Source organism: Primulina huaijiensis, chromosome 16 (assembly GCF_012295235.1).
Source record: "Primulina huaijiensis isolate GDHJ02 chromosome 16, ASM1229523v2, whole genome shotgun sequence".
In the NCBI taxonomy this organism is placed as follows: Eukaryota; Viridiplantae; Streptophyta; class Magnoliopsida; order Lamiales; family Gesneriaceae; genus Primulina; species Primulina huaijiensis.
In genome coordinates, this window is record NC_133321.1 from 18,999,446 (window position 1) to 19,024,944 (window position 25,499).

General features: G+C 33.3%; 6 protein-coding genes across 10 annotated transcripts in view; 3 read left to right on the forward strand and 3 right to left on the reverse strand.

Annotated features, from left to right (window-relative positions):
• Nucleotides 1-1,505: 1,505 nt before the first annotated feature.
• LOC140961534 (uncharacterized protein At4g18490) lies at nt 1,506-7,504 on the reverse strand. 5 transcript variants are annotated; one of them, XM_073420116.1, is made up of 14 exons: nt 7,384-7,504; nt 6,521-6,611; nt 5,959-6,085; nt 5,429-5,608; nt 4,461-5,303; nt 4,116-4,301; nt 3,911-4,042; nt 3,630-3,767; nt 3,189-3,341; nt 2,937-3,105; nt 2,553-2,620; nt 2,435-2,474; nt 2,132-2,311; nt 1,506-1,840 (listed from the first exon to the last, which is right to left on the reverse strand). In XM_073420116.1, exons 2-14 carry the CDS (start codon nt 6,582-6,584, stop codon nt 1,718-1,720), a joined length of 2,403 nt encoding a protein of 800 aa, XP_073276217.1. In that variant the 5' UTR covers nt 6,585-6,611; nt 7,384-7,504; the 3' UTR covers nt 1,506-1,717. The 5 variants fall into 5 exon arrangements, with proteins under 5 accessions (XP_073276217.1, XP_073276214.1, XP_073276215.1 ...); XM_073420113.1 differs by having other exon boundaries at nt 3,189-3,383; nt 7,384-7,503; XM_073420114.1 differs by having other exon boundaries at nt 3,189-3,383; nt 6,521-6,590; nt 7,384-7,497.
• Nucleotides 7,505-9,770: 2,266 nt separating this feature from the next.
• On the reverse strand, nt 9,771-12,465 carry LOC140961400 (probable receptor-like serine/threonine-protein kinase At5g57670). The gene is made up of 7 exons (XM_073419902.1): nt 12,169-12,465; nt 11,820-12,074; nt 11,572-11,729; nt 11,193-11,272; nt 10,975-11,110; nt 10,738-10,887; nt 9,771-10,063 (listed from the first exon to the last, which is right to left on the reverse strand). The coding sequence occupies exons 1-7, from the start codon at nt 12,356-12,358 to the stop codon at nt 9,899-9,901; spliced, it is 1,134 nt and encodes a 377-aa protein (XP_073276003.1). The 5' UTR covers nt 12,359-12,465; the 3' UTR covers nt 9,771-9,898.
• Nucleotides 12,466-15,537: 3,072 nt separating this feature from the next.
• On the reverse strand, nt 15,538-17,081 carry LOC140961401 (uncharacterized). The gene is made up of 3 exons (XM_073419903.1): nt 16,632-17,081; nt 16,080-16,227; nt 15,538-15,947 (listed from the first exon to the last, which is right to left on the reverse strand). The coding sequence occupies exons 1-3, from the start codon at nt 16,791-16,793 to the stop codon at nt 15,718-15,720; spliced, it is 540 nt and encodes a 179-aa protein (XP_073276004.1). The 5' UTR covers nt 16,794-17,081; the 3' UTR covers nt 15,538-15,717.
• A 764-nt stretch (nt 17,082-17,845) lies between these two features.
• LOC140961399 (UBP1-associated protein 2A-like) lies at nt 17,846-20,580 on the forward strand. Its single transcript, XM_073419901.1, has 2 exons — nt 17,846-19,278; nt 20,275-20,580. The coding sequence occupies exons 1-2, from the start codon at nt 17,943-17,945 to the stop codon at nt 20,316-20,318; spliced, it is 1,380 nt and encodes a 459-aa protein (XP_073276002.1). The 5' UTR covers nt 17,846-17,942; the 3' UTR covers nt 20,319-20,580.
• Nucleotides 20,581-21,167: 587 nt separating this feature from the next.
• On the forward strand, nt 21,168-22,968 carry LOC140961985 (uncharacterized). Its single transcript, XM_073420801.1, has 2 exons — nt 21,168-21,909; nt 22,651-22,968. The coding sequence occupies exons 1-2, from the start codon at nt 21,244-21,246 to the stop codon at nt 22,804-22,806; spliced, it is 822 nt and encodes a 273-aa protein (XP_073276902.1). The 5' UTR covers nt 21,168-21,243; the 3' UTR covers nt 22,807-22,968.
• Nucleotides 22,969-23,931: 963 nt separating this feature from the next.
• Nucleotides 23,932-25,499, forward strand: part of LOC140961113 (adenylylsulfatase HINT1-like) — a 2,637-nt gene continuing 1,069 nt past the window's right edge. Inside the window, exons 1-2 of the mRNA XM_073419417.1 lie at nt 23,932-24,099; nt 24,211-24,268. Of these exons, the coding sequence (XP_073275518.1) occupies nt 23,969-24,099; nt 24,211-24,268 (189 nt within the window). The 5' untranslated portion in view covers nt 23,932-23,968. The remainder of the gene's footprint in view (nt 24,100-24,210; nt 24,269-25,499) is intronic.

Below are 25,499 nucleotides of genomic sequence, written 5' to 3' on the forward strand. Positions count from 1 at the left end.
AAATTAGAGACCGACACAATATATCGGTCTCAACTTAGAGACCTAAATAAAAATTCGGTCTCCAATTTGTGAGTAGAATAAAAAATCGAGCTACAAAAATAATATTATATTAAATTATAAACGTGACGAAAATAAATTTAGTGATCGATATTACTAACTTCGATATCAAATTAGAGACTGAAATTACTGTTAGTCTCTAATTGGGTTACAAATCTCCGTTTCTTTTGTAGTGGTTGACATCACATTGTTGACATATCAACTTGCATCGTAAGTATGATTTTTTTTAAGGAGATAGAAATACTAAAATTTGATAGTTGAACTTTTATTTTATAAAATATAGAATATGGTTTAGTTGATTGATTTGGTACTTGTTATTTTATTTAAAACTAATTAATATAAACTATCGAATTGTCGATAATTGGGATTCTATAATATTTTTAAAATATATATATATATATATTTATATAATGTGACTCGAATGATTTTAATATCTAGTTATGTTTAAAAAATATACTATATATTAGACTAATATTTAAACAACAAAAAAATAAAAATTTATGTATTTTGCTGGGACTGATTAATAACTCAATAAGAACTATATATATTTGCAATGCAAGTCATTTCTCCAAAAATTAAGTTGACTCTACGACCAGTGTCTTGTCCCATCCTTAGTTACATTCTCACCGTTTTCGTTATTGCAAAATAGATGAAAATTTTAAATTAGCGTACCAAAACCAATCTCTAAACATTTAATGGACCAAAACCAAAAATTTTAAAATTTAATGAACCAAAAAATCATTTTTTCTGTTTTTAAAATCTGAAATTCCTCTCAAATTTGTTTACATATTGATTTTTAATTAAAGGTACATTGAGCACTTTTCAAACGATATAATTAAATGGGGTTATAAATTAATCTTGCTTGAAAACAAATCTAGTGTTTTATTCATTGAAAGATTGAATGAGTACAAATCAAGCCGTTGAGAAACCATATTAGTTATAGGAAAAATTGCATTTCTTATCTGCTTGAAAACAAATCTAGTGCTTTGTGTTAATTTAGTCATTTATACTATCAAATTCTAATATCTTATCTTATTATTATTACTTTTTTTTTTTTGGCAATGTTAGTCGTTTTTTTTCAACATCGCGCTAATATGACAGCAATATATATGATGATATGATGTTGATGAATGCAATATCATATCATCATTTCTGAAAAAAAATCATAAGAATTACAAAATATTAAAAATATAAAACTAAAATTAAAATTTGAAAACATATATTACAAAATCACGGAAAAATATGTTAGGTTTAAATCGCATAAGTTATTTTAAGCAGATCATCACTATTTTAACGACGGAATAAAAAACCGTCGCAATTAATGAGATAAAATATGTAAAGTTTAAATCGCATAAGTTAGTTTAATTTAATTTAACCTTTAATATGTTAGGTTTAAAATATTTTAAATTCTTACGCCACTAATGAAAATATTTTCTAACTGTAATAACTAACAAAACAAAATTCAACTTTATCAACATAATTTCTGTTCAATTTAGTCATTCTCTACGTACTATTCTGGTGATGACTTCATGCACAATTTTGTACCATGTAAACCTGTCCAGAATTTCTGAATTGCTTGAATGTTTTCTGTAGGTCTACCCATTGTGCAATCATTCTAACTGGAAAATTTTGAAGAAAAAAGAATTAAACCAGTGAACACTTAAAAGGATATCTTCTTGTTACGAAGAGGATGGTTGAGCAGCAGCAGCTTATTGCTATTCACAATAGACCGAACCAATATTTCTTTTGCTTCTTCATGTTTCTTTCTCAGCGTGTTGCAAATCTGTACCCAAATAAAACACCCCATGTCATGTGATCCATAAGTGTCTTGAACTATAGTAAAGATGATAAATTTACAATATCAAAATTTCATTCTAGGAACTATATTGTTCTCTAACAAATCAAACCGTAGTAAAGTGGACCTTACTGGTGATTAACTGAAATTTTTTCAGTGAGGCAAAAGGATCTTTAAGCGTTTGAGCAAAAGAAAATGTAGGATTAAAATAGAGTGAAATGGTTGACTAATTGTAACAGCTTTGAAAGTAATAAGGTATTAAAATTAAATAATTCTTACATTATCAAGTTCCTTGCTATAAGCTTCAGCTTGTCTAATGTTGGTATCATTCTCCATTGAGAAACACGTCTCTAGTCCTTTGAAGTTCACCTTGTGGGGAGTATCCCATGTAGAGATTTGAGAATTTGCTGATGAACTTTCAATACAATGATCCCCTTCCTTGATATCATGGTTGGATACCTATCAAAAGAAAAATCATGTTACGTATTGTATAAACAATGGAAACACATTTAAGTTTTTTTTATTGTAATATCTTTGGCTGCCATCAAGCCAATCACACGTAAAACTCCAAAGTAAAATCACCTGTTTGACAGGAACCAATTCAGATGTTTCCGCAAAATTTCTGTAAATAGGAAAAATGATGATAAACCATAAAGAGAAATTCAATAAATTCTCATGTCATCAACGGAACAATACAAACCTCCTTTCTTTTGATGAAGGGGAGAGCCGTTTAGGTGGACTTGCCATACTGAAAACAGTTTTACATTCCTAGTGGAAATACAGACGATGAAAACATAAGAAACAATTAAAAAGGAAATAGTTGTAAGCTGATCCTTTTGAATCCACCACTTCCTCTTGAAGATCTCAATTCTAGGACAAGCTGGATATCTTAAGGCTACAGTCTATTTCTAGATCCAGTTCCTCAGACCACCTCAAGCACAAGTTAGAATAGATGTATTCATTTTGATCCATGTATATGAGATATCTTTCATGACAACTCATGCACCAATGATATCATAACAATCAGTTTTGAGTAAAATGGTAAGAGTGAACATTTTTTATGCAGGAAAAGAAAACTGATTACCTCCATGGTCTTCCGCTTCAGCGACAAAGTACCAAGTGTTCGCTTCGGTGTGTCAGCAAAATGGGCAATAGTGGCTGCCATTTTCCTTGATACATCATTGGTTTTCCCACTCTTTGCTAAGGTATTGGCACCTTTCAGAATGGAGGACTCTGAAGAATCAAGGTTTAAACTGCAAGCCGAAAGACAAGTTTTTAATGAATATTATTCTCGAAATAAACCAAAGCAATGCATGACGATTAACATTGGGCTTGCCTGGAGGTTTTCTGTCCATGGAGATCCGAATTCCTCAGACCACCTTCAACTACTAAAATCTTATCTTCTTTTGAAGGATTGTCTTTGATGGCAGGGAGAGATGCAATCTCTGAAGATAAAGTTGTTGTATTTGCATTGTTTTGTGAACTTTTTCTGCTGATCTCCATAGTTAAACTTGGGAGAGTAGCAATAGATCTTCGGTAAAAGGAAACATTAGATTTGTGTTCTTTACACAATGTTCAACATATATCGAAAATATTTGTTAATGCTTGAGAAGGTAGAAAATCTTGTTCTACATAAGCCAACTTGGAATTGGGAAAGACTGTTTGAATTTGATTTAAGCATCTGCTTCAAAGAATTATGTGCTCTTGGACAAAATTCCATTTAATTAGACATAATCAGCAAGTCATTGAAAAATTAATGCAAGGATGAGTACCAGACCTGAGAGTATCCAGACCTCTCATGCTCTCTTCTCTTTGCCTAAGAGAGGATTTTAATTTTACTGCTTCTGTATCATGGGTAGTTGAAGAAGTTTTTATTTTCCTCTCATGATTTACCCCAACAGCATGAGGCCCTTCTCTACATCAAGTTAGATGGAAATTATCCTTGTTAGATTCAAAAACATGAACTCTTAAGATCGGTAGTCTCCATTATTATTCTGTTCATCACCACAATGAAGATATAAAATTGGAATCAAATTGGAATAATGGGTTAAATCTCACATGCTAATCTTTGGCCCCTTACAGCTTTCCTGACTCCGTGTTTGGGGAAGGGCAAGTTCCCTCCTTGAAGTTTTTAAATGTTCCAAGGAAGGCAAAGCTAGTTTTCTATCACTTGAAATACTATCCAAATCCCTGTTGCATATAAGGCATCTTTAAATGTGGTGAAACACTTCAACAAAATAATTTTAATTTTAATATAGCTGACCTTGTTCCATCAATAAGACTAGATTGAGTTAAGCCCATTTTCTTACAACTTAACAAGGAAACCCTTGTTTGAGTTGATGATGTCTTCTGCACATTACATTCAGCTTTAACCGTCTGAAGTAAAGACATCGAGCATGCCTCATGTGGTCTTATTTCTTTCTCTGAAATTGGATTATCAACTGCTTGACTGCATAATCATACATCATGCCATATATGAAGACATGTCAGGATTCTATAGAGTACAAGTACGGTTGCCAAAATATAAGTAGATTTTGCAAAAGACGTTTCACAATTTGAATTCTATTCGTTTGACTGGAGAGATGCAGGAGGCCATTCTAATCCTCACCTGACTGAGACCAACTTCTGGATCGCTGAAGTGGTTGTCTGATCCTCATTGCTTGTTCGTATGTTAGAAAATTGCCCAGGAATAACACTAGTCAAGCAAGACTTTTCAACAAGTGAAACAACTTGACCAATTTCAGTACTTCCCTTACTTTCTTTCACATGAATCTCAATCCCCTCTTGAATCTTTTCACCATTTTTCTTCTTTGAGATTGCAGCTCTCTGAGGCTGGTACATGCTTTCTGACGTAAGGCATTCGATAAAGCTTGAAGTAGATATCGATGGCACATTGGCATCTTGTCCTCCAATTGAGCATGTCAAGCCAACTTTGTCTAGCAAATCTGTTGAAATTCCAAAACTTGGCCCGTTATTTGAGAGTGTGTTGGATGACAAATCTGGGATGGCATTCTTTCCAGCACAAACTTCAAGAGCAATTCGGTCAGGAGAAATCAACTTTTCAGTTTGACTAATTTTTGGTTGGCTCCTGGTTGCAATTGCTGGCTCTGAAGAGGTATTGGCTCTACAAGGTGCACCTTCCTCGGTGGTAATTGAAAGGTTTGAGATACCAGAATAACCAGTTTCCAATAAAGAAGGGCAATTTTTCCCGGAAAGTTCAGAATCTGCGGTATCAACTTGACAAGCCACGTCAAAACCAATTGCAGTTCCAGGCACTGATGGCTTTTTGGGCTCCTCAGCTAGGGTACTTGTGTTTTCAATAATATTCATGTTTGAAGTATCTCCCTTGTCTTGACACCCACTTTCATTAGGAGAACTTTCAAAATTATCTTTGTTTTCCCGAGCTTTTGGAACTTTTTCTAGGTTTGGTTCGAAATTGAAACTTTCCAGCCTAAATCAAGGGAATGGAAGTGCTCTGTTAAGGAATTGTGAAATATAGAAGACCTAAACAAAATGAACTATGCAACTATATTTGTAGACTAAAGACATTTAACGAGACTCCATTGGTAGTCTTACTCATTGAAATCAAATGCAAAGGTAAAACGATCTGATTTCCCTTTAACATCTCCACTGGATGAAACTACTTTCAATTCCTTGAATTTTGGATCTTTTCCAGGTGGGGAAGAGATATCTAGATCGTCCATGTTGAAAGATGATATCTTGCCAAAATCACCATGCAGATTAAAATCCACGTCACTGAAATTTCAACAGCATGACTTGTTATATATCAATATACTAGAATTCACTACCCTGGAACAGCACAATTTCTCCTATTACAAATTGTTGACCACAAAGTGCAATAAGATTGCCCCGAGCAGAAACTCGGAAGACTTTCAGAATTTGTAGAATCATAACATGAAGGATTACGAAGATTAAGACAGTCCCAGAAACTTTAGACCTGAACCATAAAAGCTGGAACACCAATCAAACAGGCCAAAGACCAAGAATCCATGCCACAAATATATATCGACTTTCACAAATATTCCAAACCAACTTCCAAATCAATGGTCTAAATTTAAATACAGATGACTGCTAAACAATCTTACACTTTATCAAAACTAAATATCTTTTCCTTGCCCTTTGAAATTGGTGTAAAGTCGAAATCCATTACATCCTCCTCTGCCACTGACATTGACTTCCAAGAACTGAGGAAGTCCTTTCCGATGTCCAGATCTAAAATGAGGATAATGGAAAAAACTTCATACCAGTCAGAGACTATGAAATTTTTCCAAGTGAAATTGCAGAGCACAAATTCTAGAAGAATTTAGTATACATACCTCTGGCATTAATATATTACGGACACCAAAATTTGGCATTTTAGAATAATTTTAGACTCGACCTACAAAACTCGTTCAAATCATTTTTCCGATAAAGACACAGTAGATTTCATTAGCTTTCTGGCCCATCCATCTCACTCTAATGGTACTGAATACTGAATAAGCCTTTGAAAGACAACAGATATTTTAGACCCTTAATTTGTTGAGTTACTCTTTGAAATTAGACCGATAATACCACCAAGATACCAATTAATCTCTAACTCATGAACATGTCTATGTCATCGAAGCCATGGTGCATATTTATCAAAATAACTACATTTATAGAAGATACCTAGCAGCAAATTTTTCTCCTTAAAATTCACGGACGAAGAAGCATTCTTTTGAGATTCTGCCATCTTGATCTGCAGATTGAAGTGTTGTTACTGCAAGCAGAGCACATTCAGTATACAAAATTATATCTAAAATATTTTCATACTGAAAGAGCCGCACTGATCTATCACACGAACGAGTGGGTTAGGACAGTAGACTAAAGACCAGAGCACGTATAGTATGTCAAAAAAAATAATGGCAAGTAGATAACATTCTTGATTACATGATTGCGCGTATCACCGTTTGCATCATTATCCTATCCATTTCAAGCAAACCAATTGCTATAGAACATTTTAGTCCAAAAAACAGCTGGATACGGCGTTGATGAAGCAATAAAGAGAAGCAATATTTCAAAAAAAATTTAGACGTGGTTATAACTTTTCTCACAAAGTCCAGTCAAGATTTTAAGAACAGATCGGGCAAACAAAGATTAAAGATCAAGCATCTGACATTATAGAAAATCTGTAAGGCAATCGTCTAATAACTTACGATCAACTCACGACACCACATGATGCATTAATGACAGGAAATCAAAGTGTAAATCAACCTAATCGGCATAAGAGGAAAATGAAGCTCACACAAGGAATATCACGAACATCTCAGTTCGCAGAAAATCTCAGTAACAATTTGAAATAATAATAATAAATTTTAAAAACAAAAAACAGTATATATACATAATCAGGTGTTCTGACAAAAAGTCGTAAACATATGATACAAGTGATATCGAAACAGCATATCAAATTTATTGAAAATCGGTAGTATTTCTACAGTTGATAAACTTCAATTTGCTGCCCAAAGGTAAGAATTGTTGATTAAGAAATATACCTTGATTTGGATTTGTCACTGCTGTTGAGCGATCGAGTGGAAGCTACTGAACGAACTGGCCCCTGAAATTGATGGAGACAAACGGTATATATACAAAATACGGGGGGCAATGTTGGGATTTCGAAAAGAATCCAACTTGTTGTACACCTGGGCCCCACGGACCGTGGATAGGGATGGATAAAAAATTATACAATAAAATATATTTTTTATGTCTCAAATATATAACTTATATTTTTTTCGGTGTTCTAAATATATAATTGGTTTTCTATTTTTTATAGTATTTTTTGTTTTTTATTAATATATTTAATTAACTAAATTTTGAGAAATATATTATATTTTTAATAAATTAAACAAGGATAAAATATAAAGTTTGTGTGAAAAACAAAAAATATTTAATATATGTAAAGTGAATGAGGTGTTTCTCTTAAAAAAAATGTTTAATTGAAATTAATATTTTTAGGATCAGATCGGACCAACCGGTTTGATCGAAAATCATTCACAGGTCCAGTCTGAAACCCCCCAAAAAAATAGCTTTGGTTGTCAAATCGGTCAAAAACCTAATTGAATCAAAAACAGGAAAATCGGTTGAACTAGAATCGGTTTTACAGATATAATTTTGTAAAATTGTCTGGTAAGAGATCTATTTTTTTAAANAAAAAAAAAAAAAAAAAAAAAAAAAAAAAAAAAAAAAAAAGACAGCACGCTGAACTAAAGTATGCATTTAAATATCTTTCACGGATTGAGATTGAGACTATGTTAAAAAAGGTGGTATTTTTAGGATTTTCAAATTTACCACGAGGCTGTAAAATACAATTCATGGAAGGTGGAAGATCCGTGTCAGTCCACTCACTCGTATCTAAACCCATATCTTTGAGCAGAACTTGGGCAAATTCAGCTCCGATTGCACTGTAAAATGGCGAAATTGGCTTTCCTCACGTCATTTTCGGCATCAAAATGGCAACGTCTCTTGGCAATTACATTACAGCTATCTCTGTTGCGGGCATCGAATGTGGAATCAAAGCCCAACTCTCCAGCATCATTCGTCAAGAAAACCGTCTCTGCTCATTCAGTTATCTTCTCCAAATCTTATTGCCCGTACGAGTCAAACCCTTTTCTCCATTTCGTTTTTTTTTCGTGGAACTCTTTTGCATTTGGGTTTTTAAAAAAAAAGGAATTCGCGTCCGTTTTTTTAATTGATTTTCGGTTCATACTAATTGCTATCACGACTAGTGATTTGACTCTTCACATATAAAACAAATTAAAAACTTGTAAGGTTTCTGGTTCTTAATTTTATTACGATGCAAGTTTTGCATTAAAATAATTGAATTTTTTCACAATATTTTGATGCAGAGTCGAAGATACTCTAAACAAATCGAGTATGTACGTTAGCTTTTATTTTTAACTCTACTTTTCTTTCATGTTATAGTCTTATGCTACCTGGTACTTCCCGTCCTAAGTTTCTCATTGGACTTCTCTATTGTTTTAGTTCCAAATCTTGACAACTTAGTTTTGTATTGGTTAAGCGTCAGTCGGTTTATCTACTCCCACACCCATCTTTATTATTTTGAAGTAGTTAAACTTACCCGTTATCATATATATATATATATATATATAATCAAAACAAATGTGGAGTTTTTTAAATTAAAAAATTGGATGGAACTTTTGAAAGTGGGTCGATGTTTCACCAAATAAAACTAAAAAATCAGACGGTCCATCGCCCATTAATAAATTATTAAATATATAAAACGAGTGTTTGGCTCATCAATGTACCCTTGTCGTCACGTTTAATTTGTCCATCGTGTCGTTCCTTTAGTTGGAAACTAAATATTATCATCAATCAACAACTAAAGTTGAGTTCTATATTTTGGAAACTTTAATTTTGAAACCCGAAAAGTATAGGAGATACCTAAAATATTTTATTTCTAATATTTCTTCGAATCATTCAATTCGGAAAGATCTCTTTTAAGATAATATTCCATTAAATTTAGACTATTTCACATAAAAATCTAGGGTTTAGGTTAATAGCATCAACCACGGGTAAAAAAGTCTATAACACGTAAAACATCATAAACATATTGATAACCTAATATATAATCCACTTTTTTAAAACCATGTACATTTAACAGCAATGTTATAATAATAAATAAAAAAATCAATCACATTTACGTCATTTTAAAGACGTTCTATGTCTGATTGTTAAAAATACGAGATTTTATATATAATAAGTTTTACAAATATGGTTTTTCACTTTTTTAAACTTATACAAATGAAGCAAATTCAATTTGTTCTAAAAAATTAATCTAAAGTCATTTTTATGTGAGTCGATCCTAAAACAATCATATCATGAAAGTTTTAATATCATGCTATTTGAACGGCCACAAAAGCTCTGAACAAATTTGAACACAGGTAAGTATCAGCACCTGCACTTACATTCAATGGATCTTATCATGCTCAAAAACATATTCTCATGATACACAAACTTCAAAAGCCAATCATATTAGACTTTATTGTCTGATTATAACTTGAAATTTGAGTCATGTGGAGATGTTGAGGAAAAACTCTCACGTTCAAATTCAAGATCATCAAACCCCCAAAACTCTTCTTCGTCTACTTGATCTTCCTCAGGAATTCTCCATTTTTCCTTGTCGATTTCTTCTTCAAGTAACATTATCTCCAAAACCTGCCAAAATCGAAAGACATTTCAAACGTTTATATAACACATCCATGGTTGTGGGCGAACCAGGTAAATCCTGAGACCTGGTCATGGTTGGTTGATCTAATATGTAAACGGGCAACATGTAAGAACGCAAGAAAAGACAGTTTTTTCAACATTGCTGAACTGTATGATTCAGAAATTTCATTCTTAGTCTGTGTTTCATGAATTAACTAAACTAATGCAAAGAATATGATACAAGATTTTGATTTAGTTTTGGCCAACAATTACGCAACAAATAGCCCAATTGCACATAAGAAATATCGCTATGCTATTTTTGAGTGATTCTTTTCTTGTCACAAGTTGTATCATAACAGATTTTGAAAACAGAAGAAAAAACTCTTTTGTCTCGAGATTGAAGAAATGCTTGATAAACAATCATTAAATTTAAAATAATCTTGTCTATGTTGGAATAAATCTAGAATATACTTATATCCTATGTTGCTTGAAGCTTATAAAATTAATTCCACTACGCAGCGATGAGAAAGGATACCTAAATGAAGAATGCACATTCAAGAAACAGTTTTATTGCATTGAAGTATTTAGGAGTTGTGAAGTACCAGGAGAATTCAAATGTTTAACGTATGGTTCACGAGAAACCACACAAACATATTATTCGAATCTTGTATTAAAAATTTCACCTCACTCATAGTAGGCCGCCAGGCAGGAGAAGATCGAATGCAAAGAGATGCTGCAAATGCAAGTCGATTAAGCTGCTTTACGTCATAAATTTCCTCAAGCCTTGGATCAACCACCTCTTTCGTATTTCCTTCATTTAGTATAGGTTTGGCCTGTTGAATTCATATGAGTGGAAACAAAGAGATTAAACGATGTTCTATCATTTGAATGAGGATCAAAGTTGAAGAATCAGTCATTACCCAACTATGCAAACTTTGATGATATCTATCCACCGGTTTCCTTCCAGAAATAAGCTCGAGCAAAAAAACCCCAAAAGCAAACACATCTGTCTTCTCGTCGACAACACCTTGCGTAAAATATTCTGGAGCTAAGTGCCTGAAGAATGCTGAAAATGTCAATTATATCGAAAAGTATTGAGTACATTCATAACATAAGAGATCGTAAGATGGATTAGTACCCAATTGTTCCTTCTATAGGACCAACTGAATGGTGACTCCATTGTGTTGGAAGCCATTTTGCTAAACCAAAATCAGATATCTACGCAATGAAAACACAAGCTCTAATGGTTAGTATATCCCTTGGAGGACAAAGGGGTTGAATCTCCACTCAACCCTCAAATGAAAAATTATTTAAGATTAAATGTGTATTTTGCGTTGCTCAATATACTTGTCTCCCCTTCATTGAATTTCTCGGGCCAAATTTTATGTCATTTAGCAATTCTTGGGGAAAATTGTTTGTTCTGCAAGCATAAAAGGTGAGCCAAATCCAAGAAGGCTAGTAGTGTAGGGTGGCTTGAGCTTATAAAATCAGAATAAAAAGATCAATGAAACTTTTACCTGAGGTTCACAATCTGAAGTCAGTAGAACATTCGAAGCCTTGATATCCCTATGAATTATTCTTCTGGGACAATTCTTGTGCAAGTAATGCAGACCTTTGGCAGTTCCAACTACAATTTTGTGCCTCGTTTTCCAGTCCATAACAGGTAATTTTTCATCTAAAAATATTGAAGAAAAATATTTTTTTCCAAATCATCTTACATGCATATTTTCTTAAAAAATATAAAATACATATTAGCATCACATACCGTGGAGAATAGAAGCAACAGAACCCTTTGAAGAAAATTGGAAAATTAGATAAAGTCCATTATCGATACAACAACCAAGAAGTGGTGTCACATTCGAATGGGAAACATGCCCCAATGTACCAATTTCTGTCAAGAATTCCTTCTCTTTCCCTGCATCATTTTCTGCTTTTGTCAATCTTTTTACAGCAATGGCTTCCCCATTTTGCAGAACTCCTTTATAAACCTCTGCAAACCCTCCTCTGCCTACCATATTATCTACCACACAAATAAACAAAAGATAACATTTTGAAACCATAAAACTAAGAAAAAAATTATGGGATGCAGGAAATGCAGGTAAATCGTAACGAACCTGAGGAAAAACCATTGGAGGCAGTAAAGATTTCTTCGAATGAGAAGCACTTCCAGATGGGCTTTTGAAAAAGCGGCGACTCTTGGTCTGATTTTGCATTAAAGTCGCATGCTTTGGGGGATTGCTCGTCGAAATTCTGTCGTTTAAGGGAAAACAGCTTCTTTAGGCTGGATGTACGTATGTATTTCATGTTTGGAAGTCAAGCTGACAAAATTCTTGACTCGGACTCTTTTTTCCCTGCAGAGCAGAGGTTAATGAAAACTCCCACTCATGGGGGAGTAGAACAGAGCTAAATAAAAAATACACTGTCGTAATATCCAATCTATCTTAGCTTCTAAATATAAAAAAAATAAAAAAATAACAAATAAATAAATAAATAAATATATATATATATATATATATATTATATATATCTTGGCTTCTTTTATTTTAAAATACATTTATATTGCATTAGAAAAAATGCTGAATTTACGTATAATATCATGATCAAATGATAATAAAAAAAATATACAAATGGCAAATATATACAAGAGAAGTACATATAGACAACTTTAAATATATTTTCACAAGTATTTATTAACTCAATATTAGATATCTCTTGAAAAGAACGTTCCATGAATGAATTTGATTCAACCCATTTTATATGAGATTATCTCATAAGTCAACTTGATGAGATATCTTTTTTACTCGATCCGACTCATGAAAATTATTATTTTTATATCAAAAATATTATATATTTTTCACTTTAAGTATGAATAAAGTCCACCTCATTTCAAAAATATAAATCTATGAAACAGCCGTCGATTCAATTTAACCTTTAGGCATACATGTTTGTCATATATTTGATTGACAAATGATTTATTCTATTTTATTTCTTATTTTATATAATCAAATGATTTATCGTTCAGTGATGGTCACACATTATCCTGTCAACTGAACCAAAACTGTCACACTTAATATCAAAATACTTAAGATCAAAACGAACCGTGACCATGATAAGGTCGGGTTTCTTTTTTAACACAAATTAGTTAGGGGTGGGTTGAATTACTATCCATCAGATGATGGGAGTAGTTGAATGACAGTCGCTTTTAGTTAAACAAACAACGCACAAATCATACATACTACGGGGGCAAAGGTGAAGTACAATCCAACTAATAATCTTTTGCATTGAATGTTTTTTCACTTTATGATATGATAAATAAATGCAGCATTAACATATTTGGTTGGTCCACGGGGACGTGAGTTTACTCAATATTTACTAAAATACACGTAAATTTGGTTTTTAAAAAAAAAAAAAAAAATTTGTGTAATTGACGGTTAGATCAACAGACAACAAACAAGGCACGTATGGGGACATTCAAAAGGAATCGAAAGCTACCCAACATTGAGAATTTTATTGAAGGTTCGAGGTTCTATGCAATTAATAAATTAATTAGGGAATTGCGAGAATTTTTTTTCTCTTCATTCAAGAAAATTGCCGCCTGAGAAATGAAGAATCCCTTAGGCTATGTTTGGTGTGTAGGATATAATAATTAATTGGATTGATAACAAAACTCAAGATAAGGATATATAATATGTAGTGATAAAGAATGTTTTGTTTGGTAAGATTTTAATGAGTAGGATAAATTTTACATTTTTTTATTGTTGAGACAAAAATACCCTAAATTAATTGATCCAATATTCACCACTTATGTAATATTATTTTTTTCAAATTATGTAATTTATTTTTCATTAAATTCACTTTAAATTATCCGAACTAGCTGTTTCATATATTTATTTCCTAGTTTTTAGCTTATATTTATCGAATTATTATTTTTTATAATAATAATTAATAAAATTTTAAATACTAATTTAATTACAAATCTTAACTAAATATATTAGTTAAGATTATGTATAACGCATGAACTTATAAAATAAACATATATAAATGAAAAATATTTTATGGTGATTAGCAATCAAGAGAAGACGAAAGGGTAAAATTGGAATTTATGGTATGTTTTAGGATTGAGATTGACAATCCTCTCAAACCAATGGGTTGCCTTATCAATCACATAGGTTTTTTTAATCATGGGCTTCTTGATTAATTGGGCCCATAAAAAATTAGACAAACATGGGACTAAGAATCTATCATTTTCTTATCACCCACACCAAACATAGTCTTAAAAGGTTAGAAGCGAGCACATAGAGATTCAATAATTTCTCGTTTGGTTGCATATTTTTTAAATTATAAGTTTACTTTTTAGTATTATTATATCTTATTGATTAAGTTTTGGAAAACGTGCAATTAATATTTTGAATGAATTAAATATGAATAAAATAAGAAATTTGTTCATAAACTTTATTTTTTCAGTATTTTTTTATTTATTATGTGAAAAACAAAACATATTTAATTGAGACGGGGAGTGTTTAGCGTTTAGTTTTGTTCCTATGAACCAAATTATTGAACCCATCACTGAACTTGAAGATTTTAAGAACATTGATTGCAGTGAATACATAAATATTTGGGGTGGTGTGCCTTGTGCATGCCTCTGAGCATGCGTTCTGCCGGCCGATATTACTACCTTTTATTGCTATCCATGCATGTTTTTGCGTAGAAATTTTATCATGGTAATGTGGATTAGGGGGAATAAACTTGACATATAGTATTTCACAATATATCAACCTATAGTCTGTACTATAATATATTTTTAATCGATTATTATATACCTTATAATATAATTGTAACAAAGTTTATGATGCCTTTCAGTTTTCTCCACATGAATTCGATTTTTGCTACCAAATATTTCTTTTCTTTCACCTTAATTCACACAATTAGAGTTTATGCATAACTTCATGTGTAAGCGAAATAATTTTTAGTAAAAAATATCTTATGTTCGGAAAAAAATAAATTTTCGATTTTATGTTTAATTTTTTTTTTCAAAAATCCGTAATCCGAACAAGATTACATTAATGTCTAATTGACGTCATCCTCTCCTTTGAGGAAGCCATACTTTGGTGCAGAGCTATATCTTTTTTTAAAAAAAAAATTTATTTATTTATTTTTTTGTTTTTAATTATTATAAATATGTTATTATTTGTTTTTAAATATTATAAATGTTATTTAAATAATAGCATAATATTTATTTTATTATTTTAATAATTAGATATTAAACATAAAAATTAAAAATATTTAATCAAATAAAATTATAAATATATTTTTAAATAAATTAATATTTTAATATTTATTTATATTAACTAAAAATATTTAATTAATGTTTTGATTTTATGATTTTAATGTAACAATACAATTTGTAAAAATAAAAAAGATAACAATTGAAAAAAAACGATAATATTCATTTTGTTGAAAGATTTAAAATAAATAAGTTGGAGTTGGATGTTTAGTTTGGTATAGAAATTATACTATTTTAGTGTAAAATTTGCATTAAAATAGAATTAATGGTTGGTGATGGCCTTGTGCATGTGCAGTTGCCTTTTGGCTTCTGCTCTATACTACGTTAGCTACCTTTTTTCCCACATCTTATTCTATTGGAGTACTTTGAAATGCAACAACTATGTATACTCCAAATCCATTATATGTTGTTCAGATGCCTCGAGGACTGGAATCTTTATCTTGGGCGGATAAACCTGTGTTCCACGATACTTTTCAGGAGAGAAAACAATGTAAGCATTCCAGTTTCTGTCGAGTTCAAGATAATAGAGACGCTCTTCGGCTGCATACCCGCCCAAAAGTTGGTATGATCTCTCAGATTGATCCATTGTTTCGCAAAATTCATCTGTGCCTGCAAAAAAGTTTCTATGATGACTCGTGTATTTAAGTGTACTAAAACACATCTGTATGTGGGAAGAAAAACGGATTCAGCAAGGGTGAATCAGTGAATGGTAGGGTGAAAATAAAAGTTGAGAAGATATACATGCAGCCTTCTCTAACTGAGTCTGGTAAATGAACTCCAAGACTGCCGAAATCTCTTTCCCAAATTGGTGAAATGGTCCTCTATCAAAGTTCATTTTCCGTAACTTGCATAACCCTTCTCCAAGCTCTATCATTGCCCCTTTGTGGTTCTGTCAAGGCAAGTGTTAGAAATAATTGTGAAAATAGTGGCTTATGTGGAGTCAATACATTAGTTGAACACTATAAATAGGGCTTTTATTTCTTTGTTTACTAATTTTGATCATTTTCTATCTACGCAGCTTCAGTTCTGCATTTCTTTCTTCACCGGGATTCATTTGTTCTGCTAATAGAAAGGCACGTCTAAATGAATTGAATTTGCTTGCAAGTCTCAGTGAGAGTAAGGGACTAAAAAATCTTGCAGATAAATTATTGACTATTGGACATTCACGTACAAGAGGAAAAGCTTCATTTACCCAAGAATACACCAGGACAAAAATCATCTTCCCGACTCGATCCACAATAAATCAGGGAGTTCATCATGTTTCCGTGACTACTAACTAATGAAAGACGTGACCTGGTTAACGAGGTGATGAAAGCCAACTGCACATTGTAGAATGCCATGAACAAGAGTTCGTGTGGACTCTTGGGAATTATTCCACAAGTCTTCAAGAACATCATGGCATTTGTAGTAGTCCCTCTTATTGAATAGGGAAACCGCATCATCGAAACTACGCATTTCCTCGCCGTCATCATCGTCTTCTTGAATGAATCCACCCCGAGTGGTGATTCGATACGAATTTACCGAAAATTTTAAATAGTTTTGGGAATGAATTATTGGGGCGTCAGTGAATGATAAGGAATAAACAAGGGAAGGTATTGGTGTTTGCGTTAAGAACTGTTGCCAATTTGTTCGGTGATAGACGAGTTGTTGCTTGTAAGATTGAATTTGGTAGAGTAGCCATTGAGAATGGCTATTTGCTGAATGTGTGCACACAAGGTTGCCTAAAGTTTGCTTTTGTTATGGAGTTCTTGTGGTTCAGGCTTCATTTTCCAAACAAAATATCTAGCCCAATTTAATATAAACAAAATAGTCATAAAATTTTATCAGCGATACACTGTGTTCAAACTTTGTTTTATATAAAAAAAATTGGAATCCAAAAAATAGAAACAGAATTGAACCGAAAAGTAAAATTTTTATTGTATATACAAATACTAAAACTGAAATTTACGTGGACCGGTTTCGGATTATATATATTAAAATCGAACTAACCGAAAAATAAAAGCTTAATTAGATTGATATGTTAGTTTAGATAAAATTTATGACATGATATTTAGTAAATTAAGCGTATTTATTTTTATTTTATTATTATTTGTTTGATTCACTAAAATTTTATGTTTAAACATTTTATCAAAACTTTTTTAAACATGCTTTAATTATGAATTAAAATAATTTTTCAAACCGAAATAATCAAACCATTTTATTAAAAAAATCGAGTCGAATTGAATCGAAGTGAGAGGTTTGTATAAGAGATTATGTATCTCTAAAACCTAATGCCAAAATAAATTTGTGCAACACCGAACACCGAATCCAATAGACTGATGAACACTTTATATGTAATTTGATGTACTTACTTGTATGATAAATCAAATCAATTATTAATTACCTCCAAATAACTTTATCCGCTTGGAAAAAATAAAATAATAATAAATAAACTTTATCTCATAGCAAAAAAAATTGTTAAATTATATTATATATATGTATATATATATACATATTCCAATCTTTTCTGAACTAAATTAAACATTCCGAGAGTCTCGGATTTTAGATTCTTAAACCCTAACTAGCGCTCATTGCACTGAAAGAGAACTTCGACAAATTCTTTCTATGGCAAAGAAACGTAAAGCCCGATCCTCGCAACAAACCCGTGAAAAAAAATCCAAGATAATTCGTGAAGAAGAAGAGGAGGAGGAATCCTCCGACGAAGAAGAAGAGGAGGAAGAAGAATCCTCGTCAGAAGAAGAAGAATCAGAATCAGAATCTGAATCTGAATCTGAAGAAGACGATGATGAGGAAGAGGAAGACGATAGCTCCTCATCTGAAGGCGAAGAAAACGACGAAGCATCGAAAAGAGCAACTGTTCGTGAGCTTCTAGAACCTTTCGGAAAAGACCAAATCATAGACCTGCTTAAAGAGGCGGGCTCTAAGGACGCCTCGCTTCTTGCCAAAATTAGTGAAATGGCGGATTCTGATCCGACCCACCGGAATTTATTCATTCATGGGATCGGATATGACGCCACCTCGGAGCAGCTCGTCCAGGCCTTCAAACCATTTGGCGAAATCGAGGAGAGCAAGTTGATTGTTGATAAGAATACTGGTCGCGCTAAGGGCTACGCATTCGTGTTGTTCAAGACGAGGGCTGCTGCCAAAAAGGCTCTGAAAGTCCCACAGAAGAAGATTGGAAGCAGAAACGTTTCCTGCCAACTTGCAGCTGTTGGCTCGACTAATCCTGCAATTCAGGCATCAGAAGTGGGGAAATTGAAGATTTATGTTGGAAATGTGGGACCTACCGTGACACCTGACAAGCTGAAGGCCTTCTTTCGGAGGTATGGGGAAATTGAGGACGGACCTATGGGGACGGATCCGGCCACCAATCTGTTCAAAGGTTTTGCTGTTATTACTTACAGGTCTTCCGAGGGGTACAAGAAGGCTTTGGAGGAGCCGATTAAAGTTTTTGAGAATTGCCAATTGCATTGCAAGAAGTTTGTGGAAAATCTTACTAATAAAAACAACGTGGCTCTGCAAAGTACCCCAAGTAATGCCTATGCTCCCGTTAGTGATCTTAGGTATGGTGGTTTAGGAATGAATGCAGGGATTTTGGGTGCTAACTTGACCCCAGCTGGGTATTTGATGTCGCAAAATCCTGGGATTGGGTTGTCTGATAATGCAATGCTGGCCGCGGGATATAATGCGGCTGGTTTAATGACATCTGGATTGAGTTCATCTTTTGGTGGGATGGGTTCGAATTATGGAATGAATAGCATGAGTCCAAGTGTGATGGGGCGCTATGGATCACAAACGCCTTTTAATGGAATGGGCCCCCCCCCAGAGTGCTCAAACAGGACATTCGAATGTAGGGACATCTACAACGGCTGCAGCGGATGGGAGAGATCCAGGAAATGCTGGAATGGAACCCGCAATAACTTCTTATTTCCGCCGCTAGGTAAGATGTTTACAACCGGGAGATGAAATTACTACCAAGTGTTTGTTGTTACTTGTTTTCTGGTGTGTTACTGTGTTTGTTTAATTAGTACCGGTTATCATTCTTGTATCGGTTACTTCACTCTGTACTATATCTTTTTGCTTCATTTGGTAAGCCACAGGTCAGTGGCTTAATCTGTTTATGTCAGCGTTGTTTTACACCATATTCTCGAGGTTAATAAAAAAATTGTTGTGGTTGGGAATATATGAACAGAGAGGTTTTCTTTACATTGGATTGATTCTGTGAAAGAAAGTTCAAAGCTCAAAGTTTTGCAGTTTAAGCTCTACCAAATGTAAAATAACTTGAGGATAGAAGTTTGGAAAAAGTACCGGGTGTTTTCTTATACTGTATCCTAGTCCTGTTAATAGATAGTATTTGAATTGGTTTACATGTGGTTACAAACAATCCTCACGGAGCATAGACGAATACAGATTAGTTGCTGGCCCTCACCCGGGCTTGACATGTTAGATTGTCATTTTGCTTGAAGCGACTTGTACCATTTCATTATCTACATTCTGATGATGCCAGTTTATTTATTTAGACATCTGTCATGGGGCTTTGGGGTACTTTTTGGTTCCTCCAATTTTCCCTCAACAAAATAGTGAAATGCATGATTATCCTCGATACTAACTATGGTAATGAATTGGTGTACGAACTGGTGTAAATAATCTTTCGGTCAACCTTTAAACCTGTAAAATCAAGCTATTATATTCAATACTGGAATGTTGAGCATATCAGGTTTGATCGATTTTTTTTTCATCTCAAATATAGATCATCCTTGGTGAAGAATCTATACAGCTTGATCTTGTTCTTTTAATCATTACCTTTAGGATTTACAGTTGTCTCTATCTGTCTGGCTTCAGTTTACTTATTCTGCTGTTATCTATGTTCGTAGCTGCCTGAATCTTGTTCATCTAATAGTACATTGAGGATTTATGCTAGTTTCTTTTATGGCAGGTTTTTTTCTTGTCAGCTGTGAGTTACATTGGAACTCAATGTGATGTCTATGATGTCGAACCCAGGCCAGCTTCACGCTTTCTTGTCTGACCCCAGGACAGCTTAACATATGAACCTGAGCTTCGTGCACTATAAGCACCACAATTCTTACTCGGGTTCTCGGTTTCTTGGCGCCTCGGAATGAGCTTATGTCATTTGATTTTACTTTGGCTCTTCTCGGTTGTGATTTAACTTTTGTTTTATCTCGTGTATACGATTAAGTTATTTAAGTTGCCTATGACAGAGCGCACGGATTATTTATCTTTAGATTTTGTGTTAAACTATTATTGGCTTTTTATTAGTTCTTAAGATTGGCTAAAAAAATCCTTGGACGAAATTTTATTTCGTGTTGTAATTAATCCATGTATAATCTTCTCACTCAAGATAAACACTGTCTGCCTCTATTTGTTTTGGTTATTAAAATTTTGGTCGATCATTTTTGAAATGTTTATATGCTTCAAATATTGATTAATAATTTTTATTGATTGTAAATCCGCAAACAAACTATGTGTATATTTGAAAAGAAATTCTTAAAATTTTCTAGTTTTCAAGTCTCAAGTTATGTTCTTTTTGTTATATTGTTATGCTTTCTTTTTCTTTATATTTTTAATTTTCTTTTTAAATAAGAGCATCATATTATATTATGCTTTTTTAATTAAATAATAAAATAAATAAATTAACAAAATTAAAAACAGTAACAATAAATAATAATAGTAATTTTTAACATATGAAAAAATATATATATAAATATGATCGTATTACTTTCCTCACTGGACCTGAAATGATTCCACTGGGCCTTAAATATTATTTAAACCCAAAAACCAAAGCCCTTTGCATAATTTTTTTGGGTCGATATAAGCCCTGGTAAGTACGACCTTAGGGTTTCCTCCATTCCACACGCAGGCATTTTCTCTTTTCGTAGCATACATCATGGCTGACAGAGGTGCGGCAGACCGCGGTGGCTTTGGGCGTGGATTTGGCGGCCGCGGACGTGGCGGCGATAGGGGAGGTCGCGGACGTGGCGGCCGTCGTCCCCGTCGCGAAACAGAGGAGGAGAAGTGGGTACCGGTTACGAAGCTAGGACGCCTGGTGAAAGATGGGAAAATTAAGTCCTTGGAGCAGATCTATCTGCATTCGCTTCCAATCAAGGAGTACCAAATCATTGATACTCTGGTTGGACCCTCTCTGAAAGATGAGGTGATGAAAATCATGCCAGTTCAAAAACAAACCCGGGCTGGTCAGAGGACCAGGTTCAAGGCGTTCGTGGTGGTCGGAGATGGTAACGGGCACGTCGGGTTGGGGGTGAAGTGCTCGAAAGAGGTGGCTACAGCTATACGTGGAGCCATAATATTGGCGAAGCTATCTGTTATCCCAGTAAGGAGGGGTTACTGGGGAAACAAAATTGGGAAGCCACATACTGTGCCGTGTAAGGTTACTGGGAAATGTGGGTCTGTTACTGTGCGTATGGTCCCTGCACCGCGTGGGGCTGGAATTGTTGCAGCTCGGGTGCCGAAGAAGGTGCTGCAGTTTGCGGGTATTGAGGATGTATTCACTTCCTCTCGTGGGTCCACTAAGACCCTCGGAAACTTTGTCAAGGTTCACACTTTATTCTAGCTATATCTAGTTTGTCTACCTTTGTTATATTATTCTTTACCTTTGCAGTCTAATCGAATATCTGATCAAATGACATTTGCGATCTGAACTATGGTTTTTACATGAAGTATATATCATCATGTTGCAATAAATATCTTGTTTTATGTCTGTTCATTTATGGTTTATACGCTGCTTTTATGAATGTGTATGAAATTAAGTGTTCCATGGTTTTTATAATAGGTTGATTTCTTAACTGTGTTGGGCTTTAGAAAACCATAGCATGTGCTGAAGAATATCTTTGAATTCCGTTTACCTGCCTGCCATGGGACCATTATGTGGATCATATTGAAAGCTGTGTTGTTTGTCAGCTAAAATTGTATTTGCAGAGGACATATTGGTGGTTATTTCCGTGCATTCTCATATGCTATATAGTTTCCATCCTGTGGTTGCATAGGATCATTTTAGATCTTTCCTGGTACAGGATATCTGCCATGTGCTCCTGCTTCTCGAAATGGCTTGTACACATCTGTCCGTGCCCAGATGGGGCAGTGGATGATTTATCCCTACTGAAGCATGAGAGTTGCATCTTACCAAGGATAAATTAGCACTTGCAACTAGACCACAATGTGCTGAACACGATAATCTCTTGGAAATGTTTACTAATGTTCGCACACAATTTATGTTGTAACCCCGGTATGCATTTGATAATTTGGTTTCTAAACTCATTGATTCAAACCTTTGCAGGCTACTTTTGATTGTCTGCTGAAGACATATGGGTTTTTAACTCCAGATTTTTGGAGGGAGACTAGATTCACGAAATCACCTTTCCAAGAGTACACTGATTTATTGGCAAAGCCCACCTCCAAGATTGTCCATCTTGTAGAGGATGCAGAGGCCTAAGCTTTTGAAGGACTGAGTCGGATTTGATTTTTCGTTTAGATTTGTTGCTTTCTAGTGTCCGAGATATGAACTTTTTGCCTTTGGTGAAATTTACTTGTGATTTTATATAAAATGATGGATATTCAGATTTGCCGATGGAATGTTATTCGTGTTTCTTTTCAACGGAGTAATGCAGTTGGATGTAATTTCAGTGTTTTTTAAAAAAGAAAATTAGATATGTAGTGCAGGTCGTTTAACACATCTTTTTCGTGTTAAAACGAGTTAAAACATGGAAAAGTTACTGGTGAATATCAGTAATAATTTTTTAAATAACAATATCAGAAATTAATTTGATAAAGTATGAATAATGATAAACAAAAAGGATAATCGAATTTTTGGAAAAAATATTAAAATGGATTTTATATTTAAAAATGTAATAAAATTTATTAATTTATTCAATTTAGTTTTCTTATATAAAAATAAATGAACCAAATTGAATCTATTTGACTTATTTAAAATGACGATAATGATTGATGATAAAATACATTAAAAAAAATGGCAAAATTAATAACATTTACAATATTAAATAATAATTAGCAAAATTGTGATGTAAACAATTTCAGTTAAAAATAAAATAATAATAAAATCAATTAAATTTAAAATTTTATTTTTATTTTTAAAAAAGACTGAAATCAGTATTTTCAATTTTGGTTTCGGTTATTTTTATTTAAAATAGGAATTTTATAAAAGAAAATAGGTTAAGCTGAGTAAACATTAGCTTCAATTTCTATATCCCTTTTATAAGATTTTTGCCTTTAAAAAATCTTATTTTTAACAATTTTTTATTTTAGTTAATTTGAGTTAATTCCTAATTTAGTTATATTATTATTTATTAACATTATTGTTAATTTAAATTTTTTTAATATTGTTAGGATTTGTATTTAAATAATGAACTATAATAATATTCATCAAAATAAAATTTCGAACCTCGGTTCTTTAAACAATTGTAATTATAAGAAGAAGAAGGGAATGGTGCTACAATTATTTATTTTATATTTTTTTAAAATTATTTGATAATTGTTATGTTGTTCTATTTTTTTTAGAGTAAAATATTTTGTCTTATTTTAAAAACCTAAAGTTAATTAATTTACACGATTAAAAAAAAAAGGGCACATCGGCTGTCATGAGCCAGCAGGAAAACCCAAGCACCCTCCGACTGCAAATCCTCACTTGTCATTTGGCAGCATCTTCACGAAACATGGCTTCCGAGAAAGAGGCTGCTCTTGCGGCTGACCCCTCCGATTCTCGTACCATGTCCTTATCCAACTTCTTCTCCCTTTTCGTATAAATCTATGTCACATATATATGTATTTACCATGGGTTCAGATTTGTTTCCTAAACTTTTTTTTTTGTGTTAAAATGCAGATTTGACAAGATTATTAACAAAGAAATACCAGCGAAGATCGTATTTGAGGATGACAAGGTCGTTCTTTGTTAAATATCCTTTCTTAGTGAAATCCATGTCTGACTTTTACTTTTTTATTTTATGTTCTTGGCTCTTCATAATAATGGGTTATTTGAGCTATGTGATAAATGGATTTAGTTGTAGTTTCTTGATGATCAAGTGACTTTCTTGAAATTAATATTGCAATGATATGAGGAACATCAGTACTCAAATTTGGGGAGAAGGGAGTGCATTCTGAAATATTTAAAAAAAAAGATCTATAACTCAATTTACTTAAATGTCCTTGTGTTTTAAGTATAAATACATCATTAAATTTGATTACATATATACATTTATTTTAAGAAGAAAATTTCGACGTCGACTCAAACATGAATCGACCATTGTTTGGTCGACCAGATTTAGTCAAAGACCAAAGCAATTTGGTCGACCAACAATTGTATGGTCGACCAACAATTGTTTGGTCGACCAAAGACCAAAACTGGTCGACCAACAATTGTTTGGTGACCAAACAATTGTTGGTCGACCAAAGCAATTTGGTCGACCATATTGCTTTGGTCTACCATGAATTCATGGTAGACCAAAGCAATTTGGTCTACCATGAATTGTGCTTTGGTCTACCATGAATTCATGGTAGATCAAAGCACTTTGGTCTACCATGAATTGTGCTTTGGTCTACCATGAATTCACTGTAGACCACAGCTATGGTCGACCAAATTGTCAACCAAACAATGGTCGACCATTTGAGGGTCGACCATAGTTGATTGTTGGGTTACTCAATATCTCGATTTGGAGAAAAAGATTCGTAAATTTTAATTGAGGTAAGATGTGTGTCGACTGAGAATAAAAAAAAAGAGAGAATTAATTATTTTAAGAAGAAAATTTCGACGTCGACTCAAACATGAATCGACCATTGTTTGGTCGACCATCGATCGACCAGCTTTAGTCAAAGACCAAAGCAATTTGGTCGACCAACAATTGTATGGTCGACCAAAGACCAAAACTGCAAACAATTGTTGGTCGACCAAAGCAATTTGGTCGACCATATTGCTTTGGTCTACCATGAATTCATAGTGCTTTGGTCTACCATGAATTCATGGTAGACCAAAGCTATGGTCGACCAAATTGTCAACCAAACAATGGTCGACCATTTGAGGGTCGACCATTGTTGATTGTTGGGTTACTCAATATCTCGATTTGGAGAAAAAGATTCGTAAATTTTAATTGAGGTAAGATGTGTGTCGACTGAGAA

Bases quoted from the DNA above. Each gene is read 5' to 3' on its own strand.
- LOC140961400 (XM_073419902.1), bottom strand. From the start codon at position 12,358: ATGAAATACATACGTACATCCAGCCTAAAGAAGCTGTTTTCCCTTAAA. The intron at 11,111-11,192 runs GTACTAATCCAT...AGCATTCTTCAG, and splicing joins CCTATAGAAGGAACAATTGG to GCACTTAGCTCCAGAATATT. The intron at 10,888-10,974 runs GTAATGACTGAT...TGAATTCAACAG, and splicing joins ATCAAAGTTTGCATAGTTGG to GCCAAACCTATACTAAATGA.
- LOC140961401 (XM_073419903.1), bottom strand. From the start codon at position 16,793: ATGCGTAGTTTCGATGATGCGGTTTCCCTATTCAATAAGAGGGACTAC. The intron at 16,228-16,631 runs GTCACGTCTTTC...TTGCCTTGACAG, and splicing joins TTCATCACCTCGTTAACCAG to AACCACAAAGGGGCAATGAT. The intron at 15,948-16,079 runs GTATATCTTCTC...ACTTTTTTGCAG, and splicing joins TCAGTTAGAGAAGGCTGCAT to GCACAGATGAATTTTGCGAA.
- LOC140961985 (XM_073420801.1), top strand. From the start codon at position 21,244: ATGGCTGACAGAGGTGCGGCAGACCGCGGTGGCTTTGGGCGTGGATTT. The intron at 21,910-22,650 runs GTTCACACTTTA...AAACCTTTGCAG, and splicing joins CCCTCGGAAACTTTGTCAAG to GCTACTTTTGATTGTCTGCT.
- LOC140961399 (XM_073419901.1), top strand. From the start codon at position 17,943: ATGGCAAAGAAACGTAAAGCCCGATCCTCGCAACAAACCCGTGAAAAA. The intron at 19,279-20,274 runs GTAAGATGTTTA...CTTTTATGGCAG, and splicing joins CTTCTTATTTCCGCCGCTAG to GTTTTTTTCTTGTCAGCTGT.
- LOC140961534 (XM_073420113.1), bottom strand. From the start codon at position 6,584: ATGGCAGAATCTCAAAAGAATGCTTCTTCGTCCGTGAATTTTAAGGAG. The intron at 4,043-4,115 runs GTCAGCTATATT...TATATGCAACAG, and splicing joins AGTCTTATTGATGGAACAAG to GGATTTGGATAGTATTTCAA. The intron at 2,475-2,552 runs GTTTGTATTGTT...TCCTATTTACAG, and splicing joins CCTTCATCAAAAGAAAGGAG to AAATTTTGCGGAAACATCTG.